The sequence below is a fragment of the Plectropomus leopardus genome, chromosome 4, assembly GCF_008729295.1.
Source record: "Plectropomus leopardus isolate mb chromosome 4, YSFRI_Pleo_2.0, whole genome shotgun sequence".
Lineage (NCBI taxonomy): Eukaryota > Metazoa > Chordata > Actinopteri > Perciformes > Serranidae > Plectropomus > Plectropomus leopardus.
The window spans coordinates 1104033-1130866 of record NC_056466.1 but is presented as its reverse complement, the minus strand read 5'-3'; the positions used below and the strand labels follow the sequence as shown (position 1 = coordinate 1130866).

Sequence of the window (26834 nt, the reverse complement as noted above, 5' to 3'; positions counted from 1 at the left end):
TGTTTTAAAACATTAGAAAAGATAATGAGTAACTTAAAGCAAACACGAAAATCAGCAAATAATAATAATAATTGCAAGAAGTACAAGAAAATTTGCTGAAAATGAAAAGAAAAAGTGAAAAAAAAAACAAAAACAATGGTTTGAATAAAGCGTTGATGTAAAATAATTGTAAAAAGTACAAGAAAATGACCTGAAAATTAAAAGAAAAAAAGTGAAAAAAAAAACAAACAAACAGAAAAAAGCCAGAATGGTTTAAAATAGTGCTCACATAATAATAATCCTGTAATTTAATTTTTGTAATTTTCTAACTGTGGTTATTTTTTGTAAATTGTTTTCTTAAATCCAAATCTACTAAATGTCTTACAGTTTAACAGTTCTTGCCAAGTTGCTTGATGCCTTTTTTTCTCTCCGTGTTTTCAAAAAAAAAAAAAACAATTTGCTCCAATTTCGAATGTTTAAATACTTGTGACGGCGTGCGACTGCAACACAAGAAACGTTTTTCCAAAACCTTTTAGAATATGTCATCTGCAACAACCCCTCAGGTAATGGACGCAGAGGCTGACATTCCTCGTCTTTTTCCAGGTTTTCCATAACCTTCAGGGCTTTTTGGAAAGAATCAGATTCACACGCTTTTTTTTTTTTTTTTTTTTTGTAAAAATAGCCAACTTTATATTCTCAGAGTACTAAGACAGCTTTACAAACAGGATGATATGCACACAGCTTTCCTTCTCATCCAAACGCAGAGCGGTCCAACTGAAGCTCCGCTCCCGTCTGAGAGCCGCAGATTAAGAAAAAAACAATAAACACACTGACAAACCAAAACAAGACAACAGAGGAAGCAAGGAAGTACACGTCTACCCCTTGAGCATCACATTCGTCCTGCAGCGTGCACGCCGCACCTCAGAGACCAGCAGCCGTCCACTAACCGTCGCCAGGGTTTCAACATTATATATATTACATATTAACAAAGAGGGGAGGGGGTGATCTGAGGGGGTGACGAAGGGTTAAAAATCATTCTGTCAACTTCATGCAGGTGTAAAAGAACCGTATGGCCAAACGTAAAGCTTTAATTAGCAAAAACATTAACAAAAGATGGCATGTTACACACAAAAAACTGTATAAAATAAGTTTGTAGGAAAAAAAAAGACTCGGCGCCGGGGTTGACGGGGGTCTGGGGGCGATTCTCATTTACATATTGACATTGATTTGGTCGACGAACAACCGAGTGCTGGGGTCCTCCGAGTGGCCCCTCATTCTCTTTTCAAACACACACACACACACACACACACTCGCACACACACACACACTTGAAAAGAAAACAATTTATCAACAGGAAGCGTCCTTGCTCTCTCTCTCTCTCGACCCCTTTCCCCCCTTCAGAGCTGTTTTTTGTACACGCTTCTTCGCCGCCAGCCGCCGTCATCTCAGTCGCACATCTCCTCCGGCAGCTCGTGCGGGTTGAGGATGCCGGGCACCGACATCTGGAGCTTGTGTTTCTCCTCCTGAGCCTGACGCAGCGCCGTCTCCCTCTCCTCCAGGAACAGGTCCGTCGTGTCCTCGCCAGCAAACTCCTGCAGGACCACACAGACAGACAGCAGGCGTTACCGTCAAGCTGCCATTTTCCCGCCGCCGCCGCCACAACTGTCCACAGTCTCCCTACTCTGACGTTTTTTGGTGTGTTTAACGCTCTTTTCATTCTTCATGCATGTGTCCTAAATGTAGTCCAGATTGTGTATTTGAGTGTAATCAGTGAATTTGCAGCTCAGCTCCTACAATAAGTCTAAAATACACTGTGGAAACTAAATAGTTACATTCAGACTGTTCAGGTCCAAAAACGCTCCATTGAAACCCATTCAAACTGACATCTTTGATCCCACAGCCATCAGAGCAGAAAAACAGGACTTGTATTATTTCTGGGTGTCATTCTGGGCTTTTGACTCTGAATTTGTCATTTTGACTATTTTCCACCTGATGAGGTCATTTTGACCATATTTGGCATATGGAGGAAATACATGCTATTTCCACTAGGTGACCTGTCACAGTCAATGTAGCTGCTGATCACTGACATATCCCAGACTGTCAGCAGCTACACTCACACACTGACATATCCCAGCTGTCAGCAGCTACAAAAAAATGTAGTTGCATGCAGTATATTAAAATAGTTCATTTTTTGTGTTTTTTTTTTTCATCTAAAACATAGTGGCATCATGACAAAAAAAGGCATATAATGGTTCAAATTCTGAAAATTAATGAATATTTTGATAAGAAATGATGTTGATTAAAAAAACAAAATCAAAGAAAGTAGAATATAATATTCATGTATAATATCTGTATAGCCTCTGAAAGTGCATTGTGTGTGCAGAGTATCATTGTGAGTATTTGACACTGCAAAAAAACGTTAAAAATCAATGTTACAGATCATCAGGCATATCTTAAGCTGTGATTACCAAAAAAAAGAAGCAAAATAAAAACTAAAATAATGTAATATTTAAGTTGCCCTTAAGGGTGGAAAAAATCTGATGCAGCTTGTAGCTTCCAATCAGATTTAAAGAAATCTCACGTCTTTGTTGAAGTACAAACTTTGACTGTGGTTCCCACAAATTTTTACCAATTTCATTTTATAACTGAACTGAATGAAGAAAAAATGTAACAATTAGTTTCTACAGCGTATTTTAGACTTATTATTTAATCTTGCCCTGTAAGGTGACCTTGACGCTTTGAAAAGGCGCCTATAAATAAAATGTATTATTATTGTAGGAGCTGAGCTGGAAATTCACTGATTACACTCAAATACACAATCGTGCTAAAATTGCCCCAAACAGTCCCAGGGGTTAATCACTTCCTTCCCGGTTTGTTTTCAGTGTTTCCTGCGGACACTCACCTTGATCTGCACGAGGAAGTCCCTCAGGTGCTCCTTGAAGGCCGGGATGTCCTGATTCAGGCTGAACAGACCCGTGACAAACACCTTCACCTGAGCACTGAGGACGACACGAATTTAATCAGCCGCAAGTCTCAGACAAAAAAGAAAAAATCTGTACCAACCTGCAACAAATGAGCTTTTTTCTAAACTTAACTAACTCTCCTCTGATGCACGTCCTCTTCTGCTGCTGCAGCTTTCACTCTAAACCAGCTGCTTCTGCAGTTCATTTAGTTTTTATTCTTTGGAGGGAATATTACACTTTAACGCATAAAATGCATTTAAACTATCAAAATATGTCTGAGAGAGCAGGAGGACGTCTTATAACCCCTATAACAGTATCTAACAACATTAGGGTCATTAGTTTGTTGTTACACTGACCAATGTAAATGATCTGTGGCATAAAAGGAGAAAACTTAGTGCAGTTCTTTCAAAAATAATGGAAACCACACACAATAACCACTAAATTATCAGAAAACTGCCTCAAAACTTATGAGTTCCACATTAACAGGTGCCATTTATTTTGTAGACATAACATAAAGACTCTCTCGGTCTTCTGTCAACCTCAGATCTTTTTTTTTCCTGCTAAATTCAACGTGCTTTAAGTAAGAAAATTCTCCGTTTTTGTCGGTCTTTAACATCACAATCTGGTCACGTCTGTGATCGCAGCTGCAGCCACCATCCAAAATATGTTTCAAGTGCATTATGGTCTGCTGATGTTGCTGTAGCTGATTATTTAATATTCCCTTTAATGTGTAAAAAAAAAAAAAAAAAAAATAAAGATCAATAAATAAAATAAAATTAAAAAAATTAAATAAAAAAATATAAATATAAATATCTAATATAAATATATAATAATAATAAATAAATAAATGAATGAATAAAATTAATTAAATAAATAAAAAATCACCCTCTAAATCTGTGGCAAACGTTAACGCCTCATATAATCCCGCCGTGGTTAACCTGCCGAGGGCGAGGTCTACTTACTCTTGCAGGTGGGGGAACGCCGTCTTCAGCAGGTTGGCGATGTACTCCTGGATGTGCGCCTGGTTGTTGGCCGGACTGGCTGCGCTCAGAGCCACGCTGACCTTCCCCTCCTCCACCAGGTTAAACATGTAGGCCAAGATGGTGGCGTGCATGGTCAGCCCTGCGGACAGGAAGCAAGCGGTTAGAACCCCACAGAATGACCCTCTGACCTTACAGAAAACAACATTTGTTTTACATATTAATAAAGCAAAAGAGGAGAAAAGTAGCACGATCTTAATTTCAATCTGAGAGCACGTGTGTGCAAACTACATAAAAAAACAACACTGTCTGTTTTGAGTTTGAATGAATGTTAACGCTGCGACGGCGGTCGCCAGGCGAGTCTCCGTACCTGCGGTGTGAGAAGTGTCGGTGACCACAGAGAAGATGTGCTGCAGGATGTCGCAGAAGTACGTCTGGTAGAAGCTCTGAGCTGCGGCCTCCTCTGCAGACACGTTCTGCAGGAGAGTGTACAGGATCTGCAGACCTGCGGGAGACACCGAGACGCTTGTTAGACCAACAGAGACGTGAAAACAGGCTTCCAAACATCTGCAACTCCGACAACATCTGCTCCGACAGTGTAAGATAACTCGCTTCAGTCGGACGTGATTTTATGTTTTTGCTTCAACTAAACTCTGAGTGATAGACTTGTCCAGACAAACTTTTCAAAGATTTAAGGTCAGAGACAAAAAGAGCTCTGAGACAGATTCTTACAAATCAGGTGCTGCTGTTTTCACATCAGGTCTCACGATGTGATGGCTGATCATAATCAGCCTCTCCTGTCTAAAAGCCGAAACGTGGGGCACAGCTCGACACGTATGTACGCGAGCGGAGTTTGGAAACATATCAGATATATCAGCAGGTACTGAATGAATCAGCTGGATCCTTTTAACAACAGGATGCACTGATTTGACTTAGGTTAAAAACATGGGCCAAACAGTGATGAACAGTTTGGAAAAATGCAAGAAATTTAAAAAAGGCCCAAAAAAAAGAGAGAAAATTATCAAAAAATGTCCAGAAACCTGTAGTTCTATGTGTCATTGTTATATTTAAAATTGTATTAATGAATATTTACACATAAAATTAAGTTTTTTGCACTTTTTCCATGGCAATTTCCTTGTTTGTTTGATTCTTTTTTTCAGGTAATTTTCTTGTGACTACGCAGTAATTTCTTGCACATTTTTGGGTTATTTCTTGTTAACTTTGGTCATTGCCTTTTTTCATGTTTTTTTTTTAATGAAATCAAGTTAGATCAGATTGCTCAGGTTTTAAAGGGTTTAAAATGAGTTAATCAAGACATTTTCCGCTTGATTTTTCAGTCATCAGCGGCTCAAATTTGATCTCTAAACTGTGAAATAATGTTATTGGCTGGAAAAAAAAAAGCATTAACATGAGTGTTAAGATGAGTGCAGAGAAATCAGGTTCTCGATGTTCCCCGTACACATCCTGGTTCCTCTGAGAACTCCAGTTACTATATTTGGATTTCTCATTAATGAGACATGGTGATTACATGCTCAAAACACTGATCGTAAACAGGTTTTTCGTGTCCGTGTAAACTTTCTTCACGACTTTTCTAGGTTTTCTCATGTTTGCGTGAAGGTGAGCTGATACCTGTGTCGGCCACATTCCTCATCGTGTGCTTGAAGGCCCAGATGATGGAGTCGAGGATGAGTTTGAACTGTGCCGGAGCGATCGACAGGAAGGCCGGGAAGCACTGGGAGGTGGCGGCTTGAAGGAGGTAGAAGAAATGGGTTCTGTGTTCTGGGAATTCTTCAAAGTCCTGACGGCAAAGGCAGGAAAACAGCAAGCAGTTAATAATAATAATAATAATAATAATAATAATAATAATAAATATTTTTTTATAGCACTTATCAAAATGAACATTACAAAGTGCTTAACACATACAATCTAAATAAAAAAAAATTAAAAAATTAAAAAGCAAAAACACAACATAAATATGTCAAGAATGAGGTTCGGTATTATAAAAAATAAAAATAAAAACAGACCTTGTTGATCATGTTCAAAGTGCACTCGAAGACTGCATCAAAGATTTTGGGGATTTCTCCCGTGATGTGGACTCCGAGCTTGTTGACGATGGTTGCCATGGTGCTGAGGACCTCGGGCTCCCGCGCAGCCGGGACGTTCCTCTGATAGTCGATGAGCACCGCCTCCAGCAGGGGGGGCACGAAGTTCTCTGCCACCTGGACCACGAGACAACACACGTGGTCCGACAACAGTCAGTGCGTTTACATGATGTTAGAAAATGTCAAATTATTATATTAGTCCGACTAAAACTGGACTTTAAAATCCATGTTGACATTTTAGTCCCACTGAAATCGGACTAAATCGAATTTCTCGAAGTCGGACTAACGCACCCAGATAATTCAACTGGAAGTGGAGCCAATCCGTCATGCAAACACCTCGGACTGACTTTAACTGGACTCTGTTTTCTGTACGTGCTCCTAGTCGCCACACCTGGCCTCGCTCGGTGGTTAGAGATAAGGACCGTTTGTTATTTATCGAAGGGGGCGTTCTTTTTGAGGAGGGAGTTGTGCCACTCTCCTCCCCTGATAAATAAAGAACAGTCCCTTAACAACGGCAAAGACACTAAGAGATGTCCTGCTGTGGACGGGGACGCAGAAAAACATACTTTAAGCACCTAAAAAAATCAATCTGAGTGTAAGTTTTGACTACATTTGAATGTTGTCTCCTCTTTAGCCTCCACAACTGCTAAAATGACAGTCTTTATGAACAGATTTAAATAAAACGCATTTAGAAACAGAATAGATTGGAAATTAAAAAAAAAAAAAAGAGTCCGTCTCACCATCTGGGGGTCGTTGGAGCGACTGACCCAGCCTGAGATCAGCTTCAGCGTCTCTCTCTTTACCGTCCTCATACTCCTGATCAGAGGCTGCTTGGTCACCATCTCACCTGTAGGAATGATAACAGTTATTTAAACCTGCAATAACTGATCTTTTGGCATCTTGGGGGCAGCAGAAACAGGTTGTCGACACTCAACACGTGTTCAAATCAAGACACAACACCTCTACGTGTGCCCCTAACCGTCGCCAAGAAAACAACACAACTAAACTGAAACAGGAAAAAGGTCAGCGTCTCACTCTGGTTAAATCTCCTAACACAACAGATATCACTGAAAAACAAAACCAAACCCATCCTGCAAAAATCTTACATAAAATGTGACTTAACCCAGGCAATCATTGCTGTATTTGTGTTTGCTTTCATTGTCTTTTGAAGGGTTTTTTTTAGTATCTTTATGTCTATTATCGTTGTTTTCTTACTTTAATCCAATGTCCGATCTAATATCATCACTTTGTTGACTTTGTATTTGGTTTTATGTACACAAAAAAAGCCCATCCTGCAAAACTAAAAAAGTAACTAAACTTAAGCAATCGTGTTCTATTTGTTTTTTTATTTGTCATTTTTTGTTTTTCTTCTCATTCTTGTGTTCTTTTTTTAAGTAACTTTATCTCCGTTATTGTTGTTGTTGCTTTCTTACTTTTATCCAATATCCAATCTATTATCATCACTTTGTTGACTTTGTGTTTTAGTTATATGTATGCATTAAATGGTGAAAAACATCGTAAACCTCAACCGATCAGCAGAAATAATAAAATCTCTGGTGGGTGAAGTGAATAATATTGATCGTGTTGTTGCAGTGCGATATTCTACTGAGAAATCTTTGGTCCTGGAATTCATGTGTCTGCTGCCTGACGCGTTGCTGCTGCTGCCCAACAAACTCAACAAGAAGAAATCATGTTTTCATTAAAGATCACCAACATTTTGCATTTACCACCAGTCATCTCAACGCATGCGTGCACGCACACACGCACGCACGCACGCACAAAAAGAGGGAGGAAACAAGAACTCACCGTTGGTCTGGACAGCTGAGGAGATGTTTTCACTCAAACACTTGTAGACGTTGAGCATGTCCAAGTAAATTCGTCCCAGCTGGACAACGAAGGGATGACCGACAGCTTTACAGGCTCTGACGTTTGTCTTTAGGATGCTGCCCAGCTGACGCACCGTCTCCGCGTCCTTCAGGATGTCCACGTTCTGCAGCAGAGAGTCCACAATATAACACAATTTTAAACATCGAATGAGAGCATCTGAGGGCATTCAGGAGACACGAGTGGATTATTATCGGTCAGTCGTCCTGCTGTCCTCACCTTGGTGGCCTGCTGGATGATGCTGTCCCACACCTGGTTGGGCAGCAGCATGTACTTCTCTATGAGAAGCTCCTGAACCGCCTGGTCTGTCTGAGCTCCGATCATGTAGCCAACGGCCTCGTAAAACGTGTGGACCTGCAGAGACCAGGGTTTATCCGACTCAGACCATCAATCATATATCAAAGTAACATTTTATTGCAAAATGTAATAGAAGACAAAAAAAAGGCACACAAAAAGACACAGGACTGACCTGCTGCGGCTGCAGGTCACAGATGATGGTGTTGATGTTGTTGAGGATCTCGTCGATGAAAGGCATCACCTCGCCCACCTGGACCTGGACAAAATGACGCCGGCACTTCTGGGCGATCTTGATGAAGGTGTCACACGCCATGTCCTGCACGCCGTCGTGGGTCTCTGTGAGACAACGGAGGAGGTAAAACACAAAATCATGATAAGCGTAAATCACAATATAAGTAACAGTCGCACTTATACCAACTCTAAATCTCCAGGTCTGTGTTGGGATTCTTCTAAACACCACAGAGAGTAACCAGATTTAGGTCTGAGAATGAAAACATTTGGACGTATTTAACAGTTTAGAGAAAATCACGCTGCATCAAAATAAAAATAAAAAAACAGGAATGCAAATTGGTGTGTTTGCAATGCCGAACTTTTGTAGATTTTTTTCCATTCTAATGACGATTTTATGACATTAAAAAGATCTCAGACTCCAGTCAGACTTACAGTCTTAATTAAAACTGTCCCTAAAGTCCTTTTCCCATTGGACGAAAAACCAACACAACACCCACTAACATCTGGCTTTTGTCTTTAGTGGGAAAGGTTACTATCAGCATTCATTCCTGAACAAATGACTGCGCAGGAGTCACAGAATTCACAGGCTCAAGCTCCAATCGGCTCTGATTGTGGTGAAAATACGACATGCGTGAACGCACCATCGCACAGCGTGATGGAATGAAATACTGCCACAACACCCTCCATCCAAGCATCACTCGCACATCATCCGAAATTTAGTCAGCATCAGTTTGAAAGAGAAACTGAATAAATAAGAGAAATATAAAATGTAATATTAATGTAAAATATCCACATAAAAGTAACCGCCATAACATTTTTATTGGCCTCCATGCTGTTTTCTACTGACACGTGAAATTAACAATGTCAGCTTTAACCAATACAAATGCGATTGTTCCCACCGTCACAAAATCACTGACCCACCTTCCTCCAAAATAAACGTTTTCAGCAGAAAAGAAAGAAAGACTGAAGCAAATGTATTGTGTCTGATCCGTGTGAGGGATTTCTCACCGTGCATGAACTCAAACAGCTTGTTGACGACGGTCTTGAGGAACTTCCAGTGGGCTCGGAGGAAGCGAGGATACTGGCCCACGATGTACATGATGTTGGACGCTATGATGGCCTTGTTGTCCTTCCCTCTTTTCTGCTCACACAGGCCGAGCAAGTCCTGAGTACAAAACACACAGAACCTGTTAACGTTGATCACAGCTCAACACACACATCAGAGCTGCTGTTTAAACAAAGTAATTTAGTCCGGATCCAGACCAAAACTTCATCTTATCTGGACCCGTGGGAAAGTTGTAATAAAATATAATAATGAGAACAATGTTTTTAAGGAGAACTACTGGGCAGTTAATCGAAAAATAAATCACACGCTAAAACACAGTGAGGGCAGAAGTGTTGAACAATCGTGCAAAAAAGTGAATGACTTTGACTGTAGAACAGCTGAGTGTTTGACAGCCACAGCATTTCATCTTCGCGGATCAAACAGCTGATGGTCCGACAGCAGCGCAGTGAGACAGACAGTTTGTTTAAGATGGAGCTTTTAATTTTAAATATAATGCTGGAAAGTTTAATAAATAATAATAAATCATTTGTTTATTACACTTGACAGAAATTGTGATTTGATGTATATCGTGATATATATCGATATCGACTGATATGAAAAAAAATATAAATATATGATAAGACCTTTTTCCATATCGCCCAGCTCTGACTATAGGCAAAGTAATTAGAACTGATGGAAATAAATCCATCACACAGTCTGAGTAATGTTTGGGTAAATAATTTCTCCTCGTGGAGAGATGCTGCTTAATGCCGTTATAATACAATACTGTATACTGTGTGTGTGTCCTACCTTAATGACGGTGACCAGGAACCTCTTCTCGTCCTCCTCGTGCATCGCTCCGCTGATGGAGCCGATGGCCCAGCAGAGCATGTTCAGGTTCCTCCACGACCACTCGGTGCCGTTCACCTGGTTGTGAAGCTTCTCTGTCATGATGCGTTCAGTGTCAGCGTAGTCCAGATGGGTCAGATACACTGCAGACAAAGAGAGACAAAGACATAGGGTGTACTTTCACATGCAAAAACTCAGCGACTGCTCATGTCAGGTTACTTTTTCTGTGATGGTGTCAAAAGAACCAACACTTCGGTACCAAGTTGATGTCATAATTCTGAAAAAGTGTCGGTACTCGTTTTTTTCTCCAGGAACATCGGTAGCGTTAATGCAATTCTTCTGGACTTGACAGGGCAGTATATACAACTGCTGCTCTAGTCTGTTGTTAAATGCCAAAGGAAGAAAAACATCTACAAGCACAAAAGAACAACACCACCACATTAAAAATGGCTGCGGCTGCAGCAAGATCTCCATCATGACTTGTTGAAAAGAAAAATGTTTTTCCCCCGAGGCTAGTATATTTTGTAAATTCTTTGCGGTGGGAGTGCAGAGTATTTACACTATGCTGCAAATGTCAGCAGCCTGATGAAGTGTTGCGTGTCTATTCTGTGCTGAGTGCTGCTCGTTTAGCTTTGTTTTTTCTTGTCACCAGGAGTTGAAAAATGGTTAACTGTCTGAGCAGGCTGTCGAAAAAATAAATCTACACTACCTGAGGGTAAAAGTCACAATCTTAAAACTTCACACTGAGAAAAAGAATTGGCATTTTTTCGTTTGTGTGTCTGAAATGGAAGCACTTATTCGTCACCACAGAGGTGCGTTAACTTACCGAGAGTCTCCCTCATGTTCTTGTAAAGGTTGATGGCGTCTGTGTCCTTCATGAACTCTCTGACCACCTCGCCCTGATCGTTCTCCACCACCAGCACCTCCTCGGGTTTGGCCATGCGGCTCACCATCAGCAGACGCACCTACAAAAGGACGAGGAGGGATTAGGTTTGGTGTGAGAGTCTGCAATCGAGCCCAGTTTCCTTATTTAAAGTGTGTTTAAGTGCAGTGTTACTGGACAGGAGGAGGTAGGTACTGAGCTGCTCTTCCTCCACAAATATTTTTAAATGTTTGCATGCACTAAATGAATTTTGCTGACAAAGATAGATTGATAATAATTTTTAAAAAATCATCTGATGTTCAGTTTCATATTTTGCGAACAAAGTTTGTCACAAGTGTGTTAAATTCTAACTCCTATAATCTAAGTTTATATTTAAAACTGAAATTATTAATCAATAAGTGTTTAATTTAGACAGAATATTCTCTGCTTTCCACTGCTAAAATTAAAGTTTTTTTGTCTTATGTGATAGTGTTTTGACAAAATAAGCAATTTAATGAAATCACAATCACATTATTTTTATAAAAAATCGTCTGAGTGTGTGTTGGGCGAGGGACCGACCTGGGATAGCACAGGAAGGTAAAGGTGTCTGCGCGGCGGGACGTCGGACAGCAGCGGCGTGCTGGAGGTGGAGAAAGGACTCTCCCTGTAGAGCTCTGCTGCCAGATGGTTCCAGTACTCCAGACAAATCTTAAAGATCTCCGTCTCCTCCACCTCCGACACCAGCAGCATGTAGTGCAGAGCCTGAGGGCGGGACAAAAAGAGGTGAGGTATATTCTGAGAGTACAAGCGATTTATTTCTTCTTACAAAGAGGAATAAAATAAAGTTAAAATCACTTGATTGTTGTTTTTCCTGGTTTGATGTGATGAAGGAACTTTCACACTAATGCAAAACATTGCTAAATTTCTGAGTTAAACATATAAATGACGAACTCTGTGTTAATCTGAACTACTTTTATCTCAGAGAGATGCTTGGCTTTGTTTTTTGGGGAGTAATCAAACCCCCAAACCACTTTTTTCAGTAATAAACCAATGAAAATACTGCTATGGAGTTTTTATACTGGCTGATCTGTTGGGAGGTGACGTATATGATGGCAGCTTCGGTAACCAGCCCCCAGCATTCATTCACTGAACACATACTTGACCAATAAAGCTGATCTCAAAAATCTCTCTTCTATTTAACGCTGAACACGTGAGTCTCTGTGTACATCTGTATTGTCTTTATGCATGTATTTTTGCTTTGAAGCTACATTTAAAATTATTAGATCACTTGCACCCCTTTTCCACCAAAAGTACCACCCGTATGCAGGTTTTTTTGAACACTGGAAAACCCGCCAAAATAGTCTATATACTCCTTTCCCGTTGCCAGTGTACACGGCTCTGCAGCAGTTTTTTTTTACTCTTGTGTCATATTTGACTTCACAACTAGCTGCAAAACAGTAGAAAGCAGCATGGATGAAAGGGAAAATGTTACGGTGGTTACATCTTTGTTTAATTTTTTTTCAGATCTCTTACTTTTTCGGTCTCCCTTTCAAACTCAGTGCAAACTAATTTGGATCGATGTTTAAGCGCTGCTTAGGCGGACACAGGCGGTATTTTATGTCAGTGCATCGTTGCATCTTGCAGGTGAAAAGCTAAAAATGAGCACGTTCTCCTGGGTGCTCTGTTTCCATCAATGCTGATCAGAGCCAGAGCTGATAAATACCTGTTCACTACTGCAGATTCATATGTGTGAACACCGATTTTAACCTTGCATTAAAAAGCCAGGTGCTGGTGGGTTTTAGAGGGTGTTTGTGCAGTGGAAAAGGGCTTTGTGTTTTGCTTCTTTCTGCCTTCTCCTTCTCTGCTCTCAACGTCTCCTACTGAAACAATTATCTCAGAGTAAGTACTTATACAAGTGGACAGCCACAGGAAAAGAGGCCTTTCCCTCTGTAATCGCTCCCAAATGTATGGGGCTGTAATCAGGACAAAACAGGATGGAAAGACAGAAGAGAGACAGGACAAGTAATCGGGGGAGGTGTTTTTCCAACAGCACTGAAGCAGAGGCGGAGATGACTAAAAGCCACCGGCTGAGAGTTGTAGGTTTGTTTACTTGATCGCACCAAACTGAGCGGTGAAAACTGTTCTTTCAGTAATGAGGTATGTAACGTCTCGTTCTCGTACCTCCATGAGCGTCTCTCTCAGGTTGGGTCTCTTCTCGATGAGTTGGCCGTGTTCTTTGAGGAAGGTGCAGAGGAACAGACTGAGGTTCTGGATGAAGTTCTGCTCGTCGTCCTTCCCGTTGGCGTAGGCTACTCTGATGTTAGTGTTCAAAGGCAGCATCTGAAGAAACACAACATTACAAAAACTCACTTTTATTTATTCTGACTTCATTTCATCTCATTTTTTACACCATAATTGCATCTGCAGTGTGTTTTGTTTGAGGACGTTTACTGTAAATAAGCTTAGTCTTAAAGCACTGAGTCATGAGACCACCCAGGATAACCATCTCATCTCAGACTAGATCGAAAACTTACAAAGCAACCACACAAACATCTGATGAGGGAAACCATTAGATGGTGTTAAGGGCTTTGGAAAAGGCTTAAAAGTGAACCCAAGATTGTGATTTTTTATGTCAAAGTTTGCAAAGTCATGCATGAGCTTTCTCACTCAAGATATCAACCATTTTAACCAAGAAATTCAAATAACTGATAAAAGATACAGAAGTATCCGCTGCCGTACCACCAGACTACGAAACAGCTTCTTTGCCCAGGCTGTGGGACTCCTGAACCCTCTTTCAACACCAAAAGATGTAGCAGGATTTGGGGACTCATTTTTTATTTTTTTTCTAAACATAGTTTAGAAAGAAATGACTAATAAATCTACCTTGTAACACATAAAATGGAGAGGTTTCAGATCAGATTAATGGGATGAAAACCAAGAAAATCCTGCCGAGTTACAAAAAATTTTTTTAAAAATACTAGATAGTTTTCTTTTTTTCTCTTGTTTTCTTTGTCTTTTTGTGAATATTTCACTTATATTTTTTATTTATGCACATTGTCTCTTTTGTTTCGTCTTCTCTTGTACCTCCTCTTTCTTTCTCACTTCCTCCTGAAGGACACTCCTGTATTAAAAAGTGATAATTATGTTTGTTTACTTGCTCAAGCATGAATTAGTCAGCCTGATCAAACTAACATGGGTATTAAATGATATCTGTGTGCAGTCTTGTAAAAAGTACTTTGTTATATTTGGAAAACCATTAGTTAATATAAGACTCTCAAAGTATTTCTTTGTTATTCTTGTAATCTTTTAGCCTCCAGCAATCTGTAAAAGCATATTCCCTGAAGGTGTGTGTGAGCAACCACACCTGTGTGTGTGTGTGTGTGTGTCTACACGACGCTCTGTGTGTGTGTGTGTGTGTGTGTGTGTGTCACCTGAATAATAATAATAATATTATTATAAAGTTTATTGTTATTATGTTTATTTATATATATAAGGTGAGCTCAAGTGTGTAACTTTCGCTCTGCTGCCTGATGAAGGTCGATGGGACCAAAACTCCTCCGTGAATATATGATTCTCTGACCAAACACAGACAAACAGACAAAATACTAACGAGCTATACTCCGAGTTCCACTAAATGCTTTTTAGTTTGGGAATTTCTCCATGCAGCTCTCCCTGAAATAACACATTCACTCTGCCCACAGATGTGTTATTTGTGTTAATAATTACAGTGAACAAATGGAAAACTGCTCACCCTGCCTCACAATAGAGTGTGTGTGTGTGTGTGTTTGTGTGTGTGCCCAACTCAAGTCTGAGAGTTTGTGCTGCCTACAAACTTTATGTACTGTGTGTGTGTGTGTGTGTGTGAGAGAGAGAAAGAGAGAAAGAGAAAGAGAAGGAGGTCTGTACAAAGTGTGTTTTTGTCTGTTTAATAACAGAGTGGGCACATCTAAGTGTGCTTGTGTGTGATCAGACTGAGTGCAATTAACTTAAGCACCACTCATAATGATTGTGTGTGTGTGTGTGTGTGTGTACCTGTTTGAGCTGGCACATGGTGAGGGTAAACAAGTTGACAAACTGCTCCTCGTACTGGTTGACGCTCACTCCGGCGATCTCCGTCAAACATTTCAGCGTCACGTTGCGGAACATGGGCACGTTCAAGAACTGAAAAACACGATTAAAACAAGTCGGGTCAGTGTTGAAGTGCAGGATTCACTGTCCCGTCTGTGCCGTCAGTCAGTGCTCATTTTCTCATGAAAAACAGGAGTTTTAGGATTCACTTTCAGCCCCTGACTCTAGGCTGATAACAGAACTGACAGCGGCTCACAGTGGGTCAGGATTAATTTGTTAACAGGCACATCATGTGAAAACAACAGCAGACAAAACTAGGGAAGTAAATAAAGATAAGTTTCATTTTTTTATCCGCCCTCGAGCATTCATCGTAATGCAGAGTTTGGTGTTTTATTAGCTAGTTTTCGTGTTGCTTTGCAGCACAGACACAAGTCTCCTGCACTTTTTGCTGATTTCATCTTCTGAAACATCACTTGTACTAAATCCGAAACACTTACGAACACAGACGATGATGCAAATTGAGGACTACCTCTTCGGTCCAAACATCTGATTTTCGTTTTGCACGTCTGTTGTGTTATTACTCTTCTACTCCAGACTGTAGACGCTACATTCACGAAAAGTTCTCCCAGGCTGCCCCTGCAGGGTGCACATGCAGCTGCATGACGGCGCCCCAAAAGTGAAGCTAAACAGCTCGATCGCCCCCTGCTGGCTGGCTGTTAGCTTAAAAGGCGCTGGATTTCAGATTTTGTGGCGGTATTGGATAAATGACCTGAAATATCTTACAGAGCTTTTATATGTACACGTGATCTCTTCCAAAGTTAATAGAAAAACAAAAGAAAATCTGACCACCTGGGGAAATTGAATTGTCTGTCTTAATTAAAGTTCTGTACCATAAAATGCTGTCCAGAAAAATAAAGAATTAAAAAGTTTTCTATATAACGAGTTTTCTATGAGCGAAGCACACATTTTTAGAAAATCAACGTCGCAGTCAATCACATTTGTTTAATTGTGGAGAGCCAGATTGTGATGAATATTAATTTTCAATTAATTTTGGAAAAAAATAAGAATGTTCAAAGCTTAATAAATGACTTAAATATTTAATGAATAACCAAACTTTTGGCAAAAAAAATCAACAAAGAGAATCTATAAATAATAAGAGACTAATTGTTTCAGCTCTAAACTAAATTTATGCTGTACTTTAAGTACATCAGTGTTCTTAAAAACACTCCTCCAGTGTTTACAGACATGCACAGTAATATATATGTGTGTGTGTGTGTGTGTGTGTGTGTGTGTGTGTGTGTGTTTGTGTGAATGCTCCCTGGCCAAGTTGCCGAGGCAACCTGATGTTAACAAAAGGCGAACATTCAACAGCACTGTTCCTCTCTTTCTTACGCTCCTGCAGGATGAAGTGCTGCAGGAGCGCCTTTGTCAGAGGACATTCTCACACAAACAAAACACATAAAGAAAACACTTTCTCTGAAACAATCACGCCATAAAGCAACAGTTTGTTTCGTTAACCACCAAAGCAGAATTTTAGTGTCACTTAGAACTAATTACCCTTAATCTAAAGAGTTTAGATCTCTACTTTTAAATATTTGGTGCATTTCCAAGAAAAAAAAATCTTACAAATCATAAAAATGAGTTTTATCATTTCATGTTTGAACAGTGTGTCACTCATCTGTCAGAGCAGCAGAGCAGCAACTGACACAAACACTCACTCGGTCTGATTCAGCCAACTACTCACATGCATCTCTGAAAGTTTACAGTTACAGGCTGAATATGAGCTGGTTTACCTTGTACACCAGAGTGCTGATGAGCTTGGTCTCGAAGATGTAACCTAAAGGAATCCAGTTCAGGAAGCGCAGGAGAGTCTCCAGCGTGGCGTGGACCAGCGGAGCATTCTGGGAGTTTTCCTACACAGAAAAAGAAAAGCACATGAGAATATGTTGTGATATTTAGGCAAAACATCAGAGGCTGAAAACTGGTCTGGAGTCGAACTCGTCTTACCATCACAAACTGGCACAGCTGGAAAATTTGGGAGAACTCATTGCACATGCTGAAAGACAAAGAGGAGGATCATCAGTGACAGGAGGGTCACGTCTGAAACCGGGCTGACACTGTGGATCACGACAGATTTTAACCCTGAATTTGCTGCCTTAAACAGACAACATGTGGTAGTGTACATAATTTTTTGCTATTGCTATAGTCAATTTTAACCTTGCAAGACAAATCTGAACAAAATGTAACCACAACTACTTTTAATGGGGTTTTCAGCCATAATAGAGCCAAAAGACTGACAGCAGAGTGTCAAACTGTCCCTAAATCATCCTAAAATAACCCTTGAACAGACCATCATCCAGGACAGGCTCTTGGACCAGCCTTTAATAGCCATATCCAAAAGACAGGTGATTTGCTGCGAAAAGCATTTCGTCTTATCACAGCAGGCTTCAACATACAAACACACAAACAATTTGGCAGTGTGGTGCACGTCCCATTTCGTAATCTGCAAAACAAGCTCTGTCTAATCAGGTTTACAATGCATGAACACATTTACTGTATAGTAAGCTATTTCAACTACAAGAGCAAGGTCCTTCAAAATAAAAGCACCATGGGTCCCACTTTGATTTATTTAATTATAACAATACTTTAAAAATGTAATTCTAAAAGTATTTTATTAAACTTCCTTTTTAAGTGTTATTATAACGGTAGTGTATTCAGCTTAATTATATGACAGTAGCTACTTTATTTAACTACATTGTAACTGCATTCATCCAATATTTTTTTGTATTTTAGTAGTTAACATAAGTTTAAAGGACATCTAAAAATATGGAGAAATATACCGTGTATCGTGATATAGCCCTAAAGTACTACATTATTATTTAAAAGCCATATCACCCAGCCCCTTTTCAGTATTCGAGTTCTTACATTCACATCATGAAACAAGACAAACAAACAACCTTTACTAAACAGCACTAACAGCTCTTCACTTCACATGAGTCCCAGTACATTATATGTCATCACAGTTACCTGTCTTTGAGGTGCTTAGCCTTCACTTGGGTCATCTGGCCGCTGGAGAAGTCAAAGACCTCCTCGCTGAGCAGTTTGAGGATGATCATGTTGTTCTGACAGAGGCTCTCGCTGGTCCGACTGGCGCCCACGATGTCGCTGATGAAGGTGGGCCAGTGTTTGGGCCATTCCTGCTTCAGGATCTAAACCGGTGCAGACAAGAAGAGCTCTGTGTCGCCAGCCTCATCACATCACGTCAGTCACTGTGTCAAAAAATGTAACGCTTGTTTACCTGTACGAGGATCATGTTGAGTTTTGAAATGTACACTCCCTCTTTCTGCAAAGGAACACCAAAACAGTGACATCAGTACTGAGCAGAACATTTAAATCACACAACTGCATCGTACATTAATGAAACTTCACCTCCATATTTGTAGGATCAGAAGAAGTCTTGATGATCAACCCAACAACATACTTCTTGATGCCTAAAAAAATATTCAAGAGACTTTTAATGGAAATTTAAAATAGCATTTACCTGACAAGCAAAACGTCTCAGAAACGGAAAAAAATCTTCATATTCTGTGTATTTAATGTCATTAAACTGACCTTCACACTGATTTCTGGGGAGAATCTTCCAGCGTGTTTTGATGACTGTCTCCAGAATCTGCAGGGCATAATACTGAGGGGAAAAAGTGAGAAATTAGAGACATATTCTTTACAACTGCATCTAATCAACAACAAACTAGGGCTAAGAAATGTGTAGTATTTGGAGTGTCATCTTGATGATGTTGTGTATGAACATTTGACCTACAGACTGTGGGCATGGACCACTGTAGAGCATGTGTGAGCATGTTTAACAAACACATTATTGGTCTTATTTCTGCCCCCTAAGCCATTGTCACACAAAAATGTAAAATAAGATTACTAGAAACGAAAGCTCTGTTTGAAAACAGATGTAACATCTCCTGTTACAACACAATGCGTATCAACCCTCTATCAAGCTGCTGAATCTGTACGCTGTCCTATTTTGAGTATTTAACACAAATGGCAGCAGTAACTGTGGTACTAAAAGGGATACTCAGCACAAGCACTGACAGCCACCATAACTGAAAGAAGTATTTCACTTCAATTAAACTGGGCTGTCTGTGTAGTTGAAAGTAGCACCAAAAAAAGAGAAAACAAAGAAAAAGGACGCTTTTGCTCAAGAGGTAGAAACCCTGCAACAACCACAACGCCCCCGCACTCGTACATCCCTAGATTATACATGATCAGAGCTGCTTAGTTTTACTGTTTGATTTCACTTTTTTCTGAGTTTGTTTTCACTCTGCAGGAAATGGTATGGCCTCACAATTCTTGTTCACAAACTATTACATCTAAACACAGCACTGAAAACACAAAAATGTGTTTCTAAAAACATTTTAGGAGAGAAATAGGCAGTACAGTAACATGATCTTAATTTATCATCACTGCCTTGTTTTCCAGTTTGATGAGGTTTTGTTCCAAGTTTGATTCGCAGAAAGGCAGGTCTGTCTCTTGATCTCTTCTATACTCTCTATGTCCACGACGGCAGCACGGGAGGCAGGCAAAACCAAAAGCAATAACGCAAGAGCCAGTGATACTATGCTGGATGACGTGTTTTGCATCAATTTGCGTCACCCAGCAGAGTTTTGCTGAGAGGAGAGGTAGGAGGAGGAGAGGAGGGATATCTAGACACTGGTTAGATGGAGGGAAGTCTACCACGGTTTGTTTACACATGCTATGCTACCCACATTTTTTTTAAACAAAGCTGGTTGAAAAACCCATTAGCAAATAAAGGCAACAGCGACACCAAAAGAAACTGAAAAACTTCAGCTGAAAATTAATAACTTGACCGCACTGACCCCCGATGATAATATCTTTAAAACAACACATCTCACACTGAACACATGCAGCAAAAATAGAAATAATATCACAGATAACCACAGATTTTATCACAGTAAGCTTCCGTTTGCTGGAGAAAATCCAATAAGTACAGTGGAGCTGAATCAGAGTTAATGCTCAACCCGCACTGCCCTGAAAGCCGCGGCCTGATGTGGATAAACTGATTAACATCTGCTCACATTATTACACCGGCCTCTCTCTGACAGACCGTCAGCCAGCAGCCGCTGTGAGCTCACAGCTTTTCTCTGCTGTACACTCAGCAGGCGTCAGGTACCTACTTTAGTTTTCATGTTCTGAGAGAACTCCAGGATGGTGTCGACCCTCGTCCAGGCGTCTGGGTGGTCCTTCAGGTTGGTGAGAACCTCCTGGGCCACTCGTTGCTACAAAAGAGCGACACAGAAAGCATGAACCTTAAGGTTTTATTGATCCATTGAAGGTATATTTCATTTAGGTTTACACATCATATTTAGGCAACCATACCATAACCATATTCTGTCCAATGAATGTGTCTTAATGCCCTTAAACCGGTGCTATCATTCACCTCTGAGGAAAATAAACTGCTACTCATGATGTTAAATTCCTTCTGCTATCAGCCTGCTAAACACTGAAGGCACTGATTAGGTTTGTGCCTTTCATTTTGTTGTTGTTGTTGTTTATCACCAGGCTCCTTGTTAAAACCTCTATGTGGCGACTGTGGATGAGAGTGTGCTCACTACTATTGTCCTGAGACCCACATACTGATCTGCTGCCACTGACATGTTGACATTCAAGTGCTGCTCTGAGTATGTTTTTTTTTTGCTTATTTAAATATGTTCACTTAGGCCATGTTTAAAGGAGAATTGCCAAACTACAAACAGAAAAGTCTTTCCTTTGTGTTAAAAAAAACTGTATTCATATGATAATATTGTGAAAATGATCCTTGTATACACAGAGCCCCAAAATCAACCAAAAACGTGCTGGTATGGATGCCAGCCTGGTAGTTAGTGGTGTAACTTTGTAATGACCCATTACAGAGGAACACCACACGCCTGCAGATAAAAGCATTCTTCTGCAGAGCGGTGAGTAGAAACAAACACATGCTGATCACAGTAGTGATGCCACAAATCTGCACTTTGCTGGAGGAGCGATAAAAACCTCACTAAAGTCAGCAGCACAAACACAGCTCAGCAGTCCGCTGTTGTTGTATTGGTGTCCTCCTACTCGTGCATGGCTATTCGTCTGAAACATAATGTGCACGCTCGACATACAGCCGTGATGTCGCCGTTCTCAAAGGATCCGTGCACTGGCAGTGCACAGCCTTAGAAGAGGAGCCGTTTTTTAAAAGATTACACTCTGGAACCCGGTTTCAAAAGTTGGCATTTTCAGGCCCCCAAAATGCTGCTGTCACATGAATGAAATGACAGGCCAAAGTGTAACAAAAGTTTAACGCTTCATGCAACAAATCTCTTATGCAAACCTGGAAGGCTGTCAAACTCAATGGCACACTTGGGATAAATAAAGCTTTGTGAATCTGAGTATTTTATCTCACCCTAATAGCTGTATAGTTACAGGAATACTTCACCCGCAAAATGATCATTTACAAAATGTATTTATTCTCACATGCATCCACAGTGAATGCAGCATCCCAATCCAGAGTTAAGTCTTGATGAATCGAAGTCCCTGACAACTTTTTTTCAACATAAAAAAACATCAAAACATTACAAACTGTCACACAACTCATGCTCAGTGCTCCCCAGACTCATCAATGCTCCCTTCAAAACGCACAACAAAACGGATGTCAATCCAGGTATCAATGGGTTAACAATAACTTGCTGGCTCACGTACAGGCCACTTTTCCCTTCAACCTTATAGCTGAAGTGCCTCCGTAACCTAAGTTAGCTTTTAAACCTGTATTGTATCTGAGGTTGCACGTGCTAATCTCTTGGGGGACGTTACATACTGTAATGTTTCACCAGAAATAGTTTGCAGCTACTACGTACTACTGAAGAGTACATGGTCCATGAATATACATTAACCCACGAGGGGCTTGTTGATAATCAAATGTCACAGTGGTAACAGAGAAAATGGTCCTCACCTGGGATCCGATGTCGTGGTACATGGAGTTGACAACATTGTCCAACAGGTTGATGTCCAGTTTCTGACTGAAGTCCAGCAGCTGTCTGGCTGGGTGATCCGCCAACATCGTCATTTCTGCTGGCATAGAGCTTCTGAGGAGAGGACAAATAATTTACGCTTCAATCACCGCAGCAGCAACTAGTGAAAATAACAAAAGTATAACTAAAATCACAAGTAATACACACATCTACAGGTAGAGATTACAGCAAGTGTGTTAAAATCTAGAACTCCTGAGTATTACGTACATTACTTTTACCTTTATATATACTGTATATCGTCACTTCACTTTTCACCCTCACACTCTTTCACTTATTGTTTACAACCGTATTACTTCTCATATATTCCTGTTTATTTTACAGTTCATTTATTTTGCAGTCACTGCACACCTGTATAATACAAATACATATTACTGCATTTTATTTCTTAAATGTTATCACTATATTTTAACCTCAGCACTTGTTTATGTCTTACATGTTTTCATGTGTGTATTTGTGTTTTACACATATTTAATGCACTGTTGGAAGGAGCCTGAGGTCCAAGATTTCTTGCCAATTGACTCATTCTCTGTAATTTTTGTGCATGTGACAAGAAATAACTAAAAACTACAGATCTTATTGATATCTGAAATACTGTATTACAAAATAGGGACACTGGAATGTAACAAAGTACATTCCTTTCTATTTTTATGGTACATTTAGTCAAGTACTATACTTAACTACAGATTAAGGTATTGAGGTATTTGTTCTTCACTTGAGTATTTCCATTTTCTGCTACTTTGTACTTCACACAACAACATCACAGAGGGAAATGTTTCACTTTTTACTCCAGTACATTCACCTGACAACTTTCATTACTTTTCAATTCAAATTGCAATATATGAGCAGTTAAAATAAATATTTCGCATTCTTATAAATTAAACTACAAATCGGTATACTAAGTAGGTACAATCGGTCCTACACTGACAACATAAGAAAGTTTCTTGGATTAATGCATCAATAATAATATTTACATTATAAAACACTAAGTTGGGTAATTTTGAACAATTAGTAATTTTACTTTTGATACTAAAAATGCATGCTGATGATAATACTCCTTTACCTTTACTTTAGTAACATTTGTTTTCAGGACTTTTATGTGTAATTGTATTCTGTTGTACTGGCATTTTGCACAGGGAGTACTTTTGATACTTTAAATACAATTTGATATTACTTCTTTACTTCAGTATGATTCTGAATGTAGGACTTTTAACTTTATTGGAGTATTTCTATACAATCATATCACTATTTTTACTGGCAAAAGCTCTCTATACTTCTTCCACCATTGCATTTTTATCGATGTGTTAATATTAAGGAGAGGTGAGACAAAACAGAGAGGTGATTTTGGACAGAGAATCAGAAAAAGGATATATAACCAAGACGGTTTTCACTTACAAGGAATTGACTTTGATTTCCTTTAACTCTTCAATTTTATGAAGTTACAATTAGCCCTTAGTTGACAACGTAAAAACGCTTCTTACGTAAACGCATGAATAATAACACATGTTGATGATAAATTGTCTTTACTTAAACTTGAGTATGATCTTGAAAGCATGACTTTAACTTGTATGGAGTATTTTTATACTGTCATATTACTACTTTTACCTGAGTAAAAGATCTCAATAATTTTTTGACCACTCGTTTTTTAAAAACGTAATAATATTTTGGAAATGTGATCCTAAACAAAAGGGAGCAGTCAGAAACGGACTAATTGCCACAAGGAATTTGCTTCGGATTTTTGGTGCATAAAAATATGAATAAAATTACTACTTCAACTCTCAAGACAAAGAAAGACAAATTAGATCATACCAGATATGTACAATGTAACTGTTTCAAAATAAGATGTAACGTTTTGTGCCTAAAATATCATAACAAATATACGTATTGTGTTCGTCGTAAAGTGTTTCTTTCACGCTTTGTGACGTTAAAGTGAGAAACAAGTTATTCTTGTCCTGCCAAAATGTGTCAGGAGCAGTCAGCCCTCCTCGTGGTCCAGTGATGACACCCGCTGACACAAACCATAAAGACGAAACAACACCCCCACCTGGCTAACTGTACGTGCTGATCCGCATTCACCACAACCCCACTCACAGACCCGATTTACAACTACCGAATTAAAAAGCGTGCAAACAGACGGCGAAGACACCAAACCACCTGCGCACGGTGCGTTGTGTCACGTTTGGCTCGTGTAACCGCCGGTTAAGCCCCAGACAAAAACACCACACTACTTTTTTAAAAACTGACGGATGCTAACGTTAGCACAAGCTGGGTAAGTTACTGTCGATCGGGCTTAACTTACCTGGTGTGTCCCGTCCGCTCCTCGAAAAACAGGTCTTGTTTGACCGATGTTAGTTGAAGACGTGAATGTGAATCCTCTCAAAAAGAAACCAAGTAACGTTATCTCATGGCACGCGTTTACACTAATGCTAACCTTCGATAGCCCCGGAAGCTAACGTTAGCTTTCCCCGGATGACACCAACAATGCTAATTTCAAAGCTAACGTTAGCCGTTACCTTACACACTTATCGACTCTTGGCGATGTTTTTAAAAGCTTCCCACAGTTTACCGCGGCCTTTTGTTTCGTCTCCAGCCAGCCTGAAACATATCTTTCCTTTAGCTACTAGTGGTCACAGCCGACTCCCACCAAGGCTAATAGCAACTTAGCGTGCTAATGGAAAAGTCAATGCTGATTCGAGTCTGCTAAGCTAAGCTAACGGCTTCACGGAGTCCCAGATTAGAGCGGTATATTCCGGGTCATAATCACGAAGTAAAAACAGTCTGATTTTTATTTCTGGCTCTGTTCGCACACTGTTGGACAGCAGAGATGTTTTACTGCGTGCTGGTGTGCTCTTCCTCTAAGCTCATGCTTCCAACCACGGACCGGTTGAAACCGGTTGAGACCGGGATATTCATTCTCGGTGTTTCGGCCCGTCGCGCGCCGCGTAAAATTTGGACTATGTATCCGCCCACTCGGCATCTGATTGGCTGTGACGGTGCAGTCGTCACGCGGCGTCATAGGAGAGTGGAGCTGTCAATCAAGCGCAGCGTCCCTCCCCCTGAGTGACCTCTGAAAACAACACAGGGCCAAAGCAATAATACATAACTTATATTCATTGATTAAATGTAAATAAATACTTTTGATCAAGTACTTGAAACCACGAGTGCCCGCTTTAATATCACATTAACTCGTATGCTATAAAAATATTATAAAATGATTAAAAAAATGTTTTTCTTTTTCTTATTCTGATGTTTTTTTTCTGGGAGTACTCAATAAAAGTTTAATGCAAGTACTCAAATATAAAAAATATTGAAAATGCACTTTATCTACTTTTTATTTTAGGAATATGCACATGAACACTGCAATTTTAAGTCATCCACATTCCTATCTAATTTTCCTTTTTTCCACTTTCTGTACATTACTAATATTATTATTCCAAGAGTTTGTCTATTGTTTATGTTTTATTTATTTCATTTATCTGTTTTATTTTTATCATACTTTGGGAAGTTGGGGAGGTTTTGGGCTCCAGTTTTTTTTTTTTCAAAATTAAGCTTTAAAAAAATATTACACATTAATATGATTTTCTACTTTTATTGAGTTAATTTTTTGTTGACCAAATCAGTCCTAATCATTAATATTCTATATTATATCATATATATATTATATAGTTATAAAAATTCATTTATATTTAGATTTCAACACTTCTAAATGCCTTTTTTCTCATACTGCCACTGTTTTTAGATGAAAACAAAAAATGATTTTTTTTCATGTTTAGCAGCAACATTGCTTTATATACATTATTTTTTCTGCATTGTCAAATACTCACACTCATACTGTTATATATGTATACATTATACTTATTTTTATACTTGAACCAGCTTAACATAATAGTTCATTCATTGTATTAAAACAAAAGGCACATATTTTCTACATTTTTACATGCTTTACATACTCAGCACATTGCACATTTTATATTTTAGACTGTTCACATACTAATGTTAACATTGTAGCATATTGCACATATTTTATCTTTCTATTTTAAATACTTTATATTTCCACCGCTGTAATTCTCTTCACTTGGCATCAGAGCAACTGTACGAGCCATGAATACTTTTACTTCAAGTTCTTTAAGTACATTTAAATCGTGGAAAGGTAGAAAAGTTAATGTATGAGCACAGCTTAAATTCATTATAAAATAAAACAAGTGTTGTTTTTGAATAAGTGGCTTTATTGCAGGACTTCCAGTGTCACATTGACACTTATGACGACTTAAAATCAATGAATATGTATACATATGGCAATAAATATACGTTTATTTAAGAGGTCTGATTCTACGAGGTCTATGATGCCAATAAAACTGAGACATTCAAAAGTGGCAGGTTGATTGGCATCCCATGTTGTATTATTTCCCAGTAGAATAAAATCTTTAAGTATGTTGATATTTTTGCTAAAACAGTATGACAGTAAATACAGTATGTCGTATGGATTTGGGACGTGCCA

The 26834-nt window shown here is 39.4% G+C and overlaps 1 protein-coding gene across 1 annotated transcript; it reads right to left on the bottom strand.

The window, feature by feature from the left end:
* Positions 1 to 757: 757 nt before the first annotated feature.
* Positions 758 to 25265, bottom strand: xpo1a (exportin 1 (CRM1 homolog, yeast) a). Its single transcript, XM_042485449.1, has 25 exons — positions 24636 to 25265; positions 22261 to 22393; positions 20465 to 20566; positions 18873 to 18945; positions 18690 to 18751; positions 18559 to 18603; positions 18288 to 18469; positions 17268 to 17316; positions 17054 to 17173; positions 15225 to 15353; positions 13374 to 13532; positions 11772 to 11954; positions 11157 to 11295; positions 10292 to 10473; positions 9445 to 9601; positions 8378 to 8541; positions 8128 to 8262; positions 7831 to 8014; positions 6765 to 6871; positions 5947 to 6141; positions 5552 to 5720; positions 4293 to 4427; positions 3905 to 4064; positions 2882 to 2978; positions 758 to 1571 (listed from the first exon to the last, which is right to left on the bottom strand). Exons 2-25 carry the CDS (start codon positions 22384 to 22386, stop codon positions 1425 to 1427), a joined length of 3201 nt encoding a protein of 1066 aa, XP_042341383.1. The 5' UTR covers positions 22387 to 22393; positions 24636 to 25265; the 3' UTR covers positions 758 to 1424.
* Between the last annotated feature and the right edge of the window lie 1569 nt (positions 25266 to 26834).

What these genes read in the sequence shown, in the direction of transcription:
- xpo1a (XM_042485449.1), bottom strand. Translation starts at nt 22,386, where the DNA reads ATGCCAGCAGAAATGACGATGTTGGCGGATCACCCAGCCAGACAGCTG. An exon ending in TCAACATGATCCTCGTACAG is followed by an intron (nt 18,470 to 18,558) that starts GTAAACAAGCGT and finishes GCACCGGTTTAG; the next exon opens with ATCCTGAAGCAGGAATGGCC. An exon ending in TCAGCACTCTGGTGTACAAG is followed by an intron (nt 15,354 to 17,053) that starts GTAAACCAGCTC and finishes CGTGTTTTTCAG; the next exon opens with TTCTTGAACGTGCCCATGTT.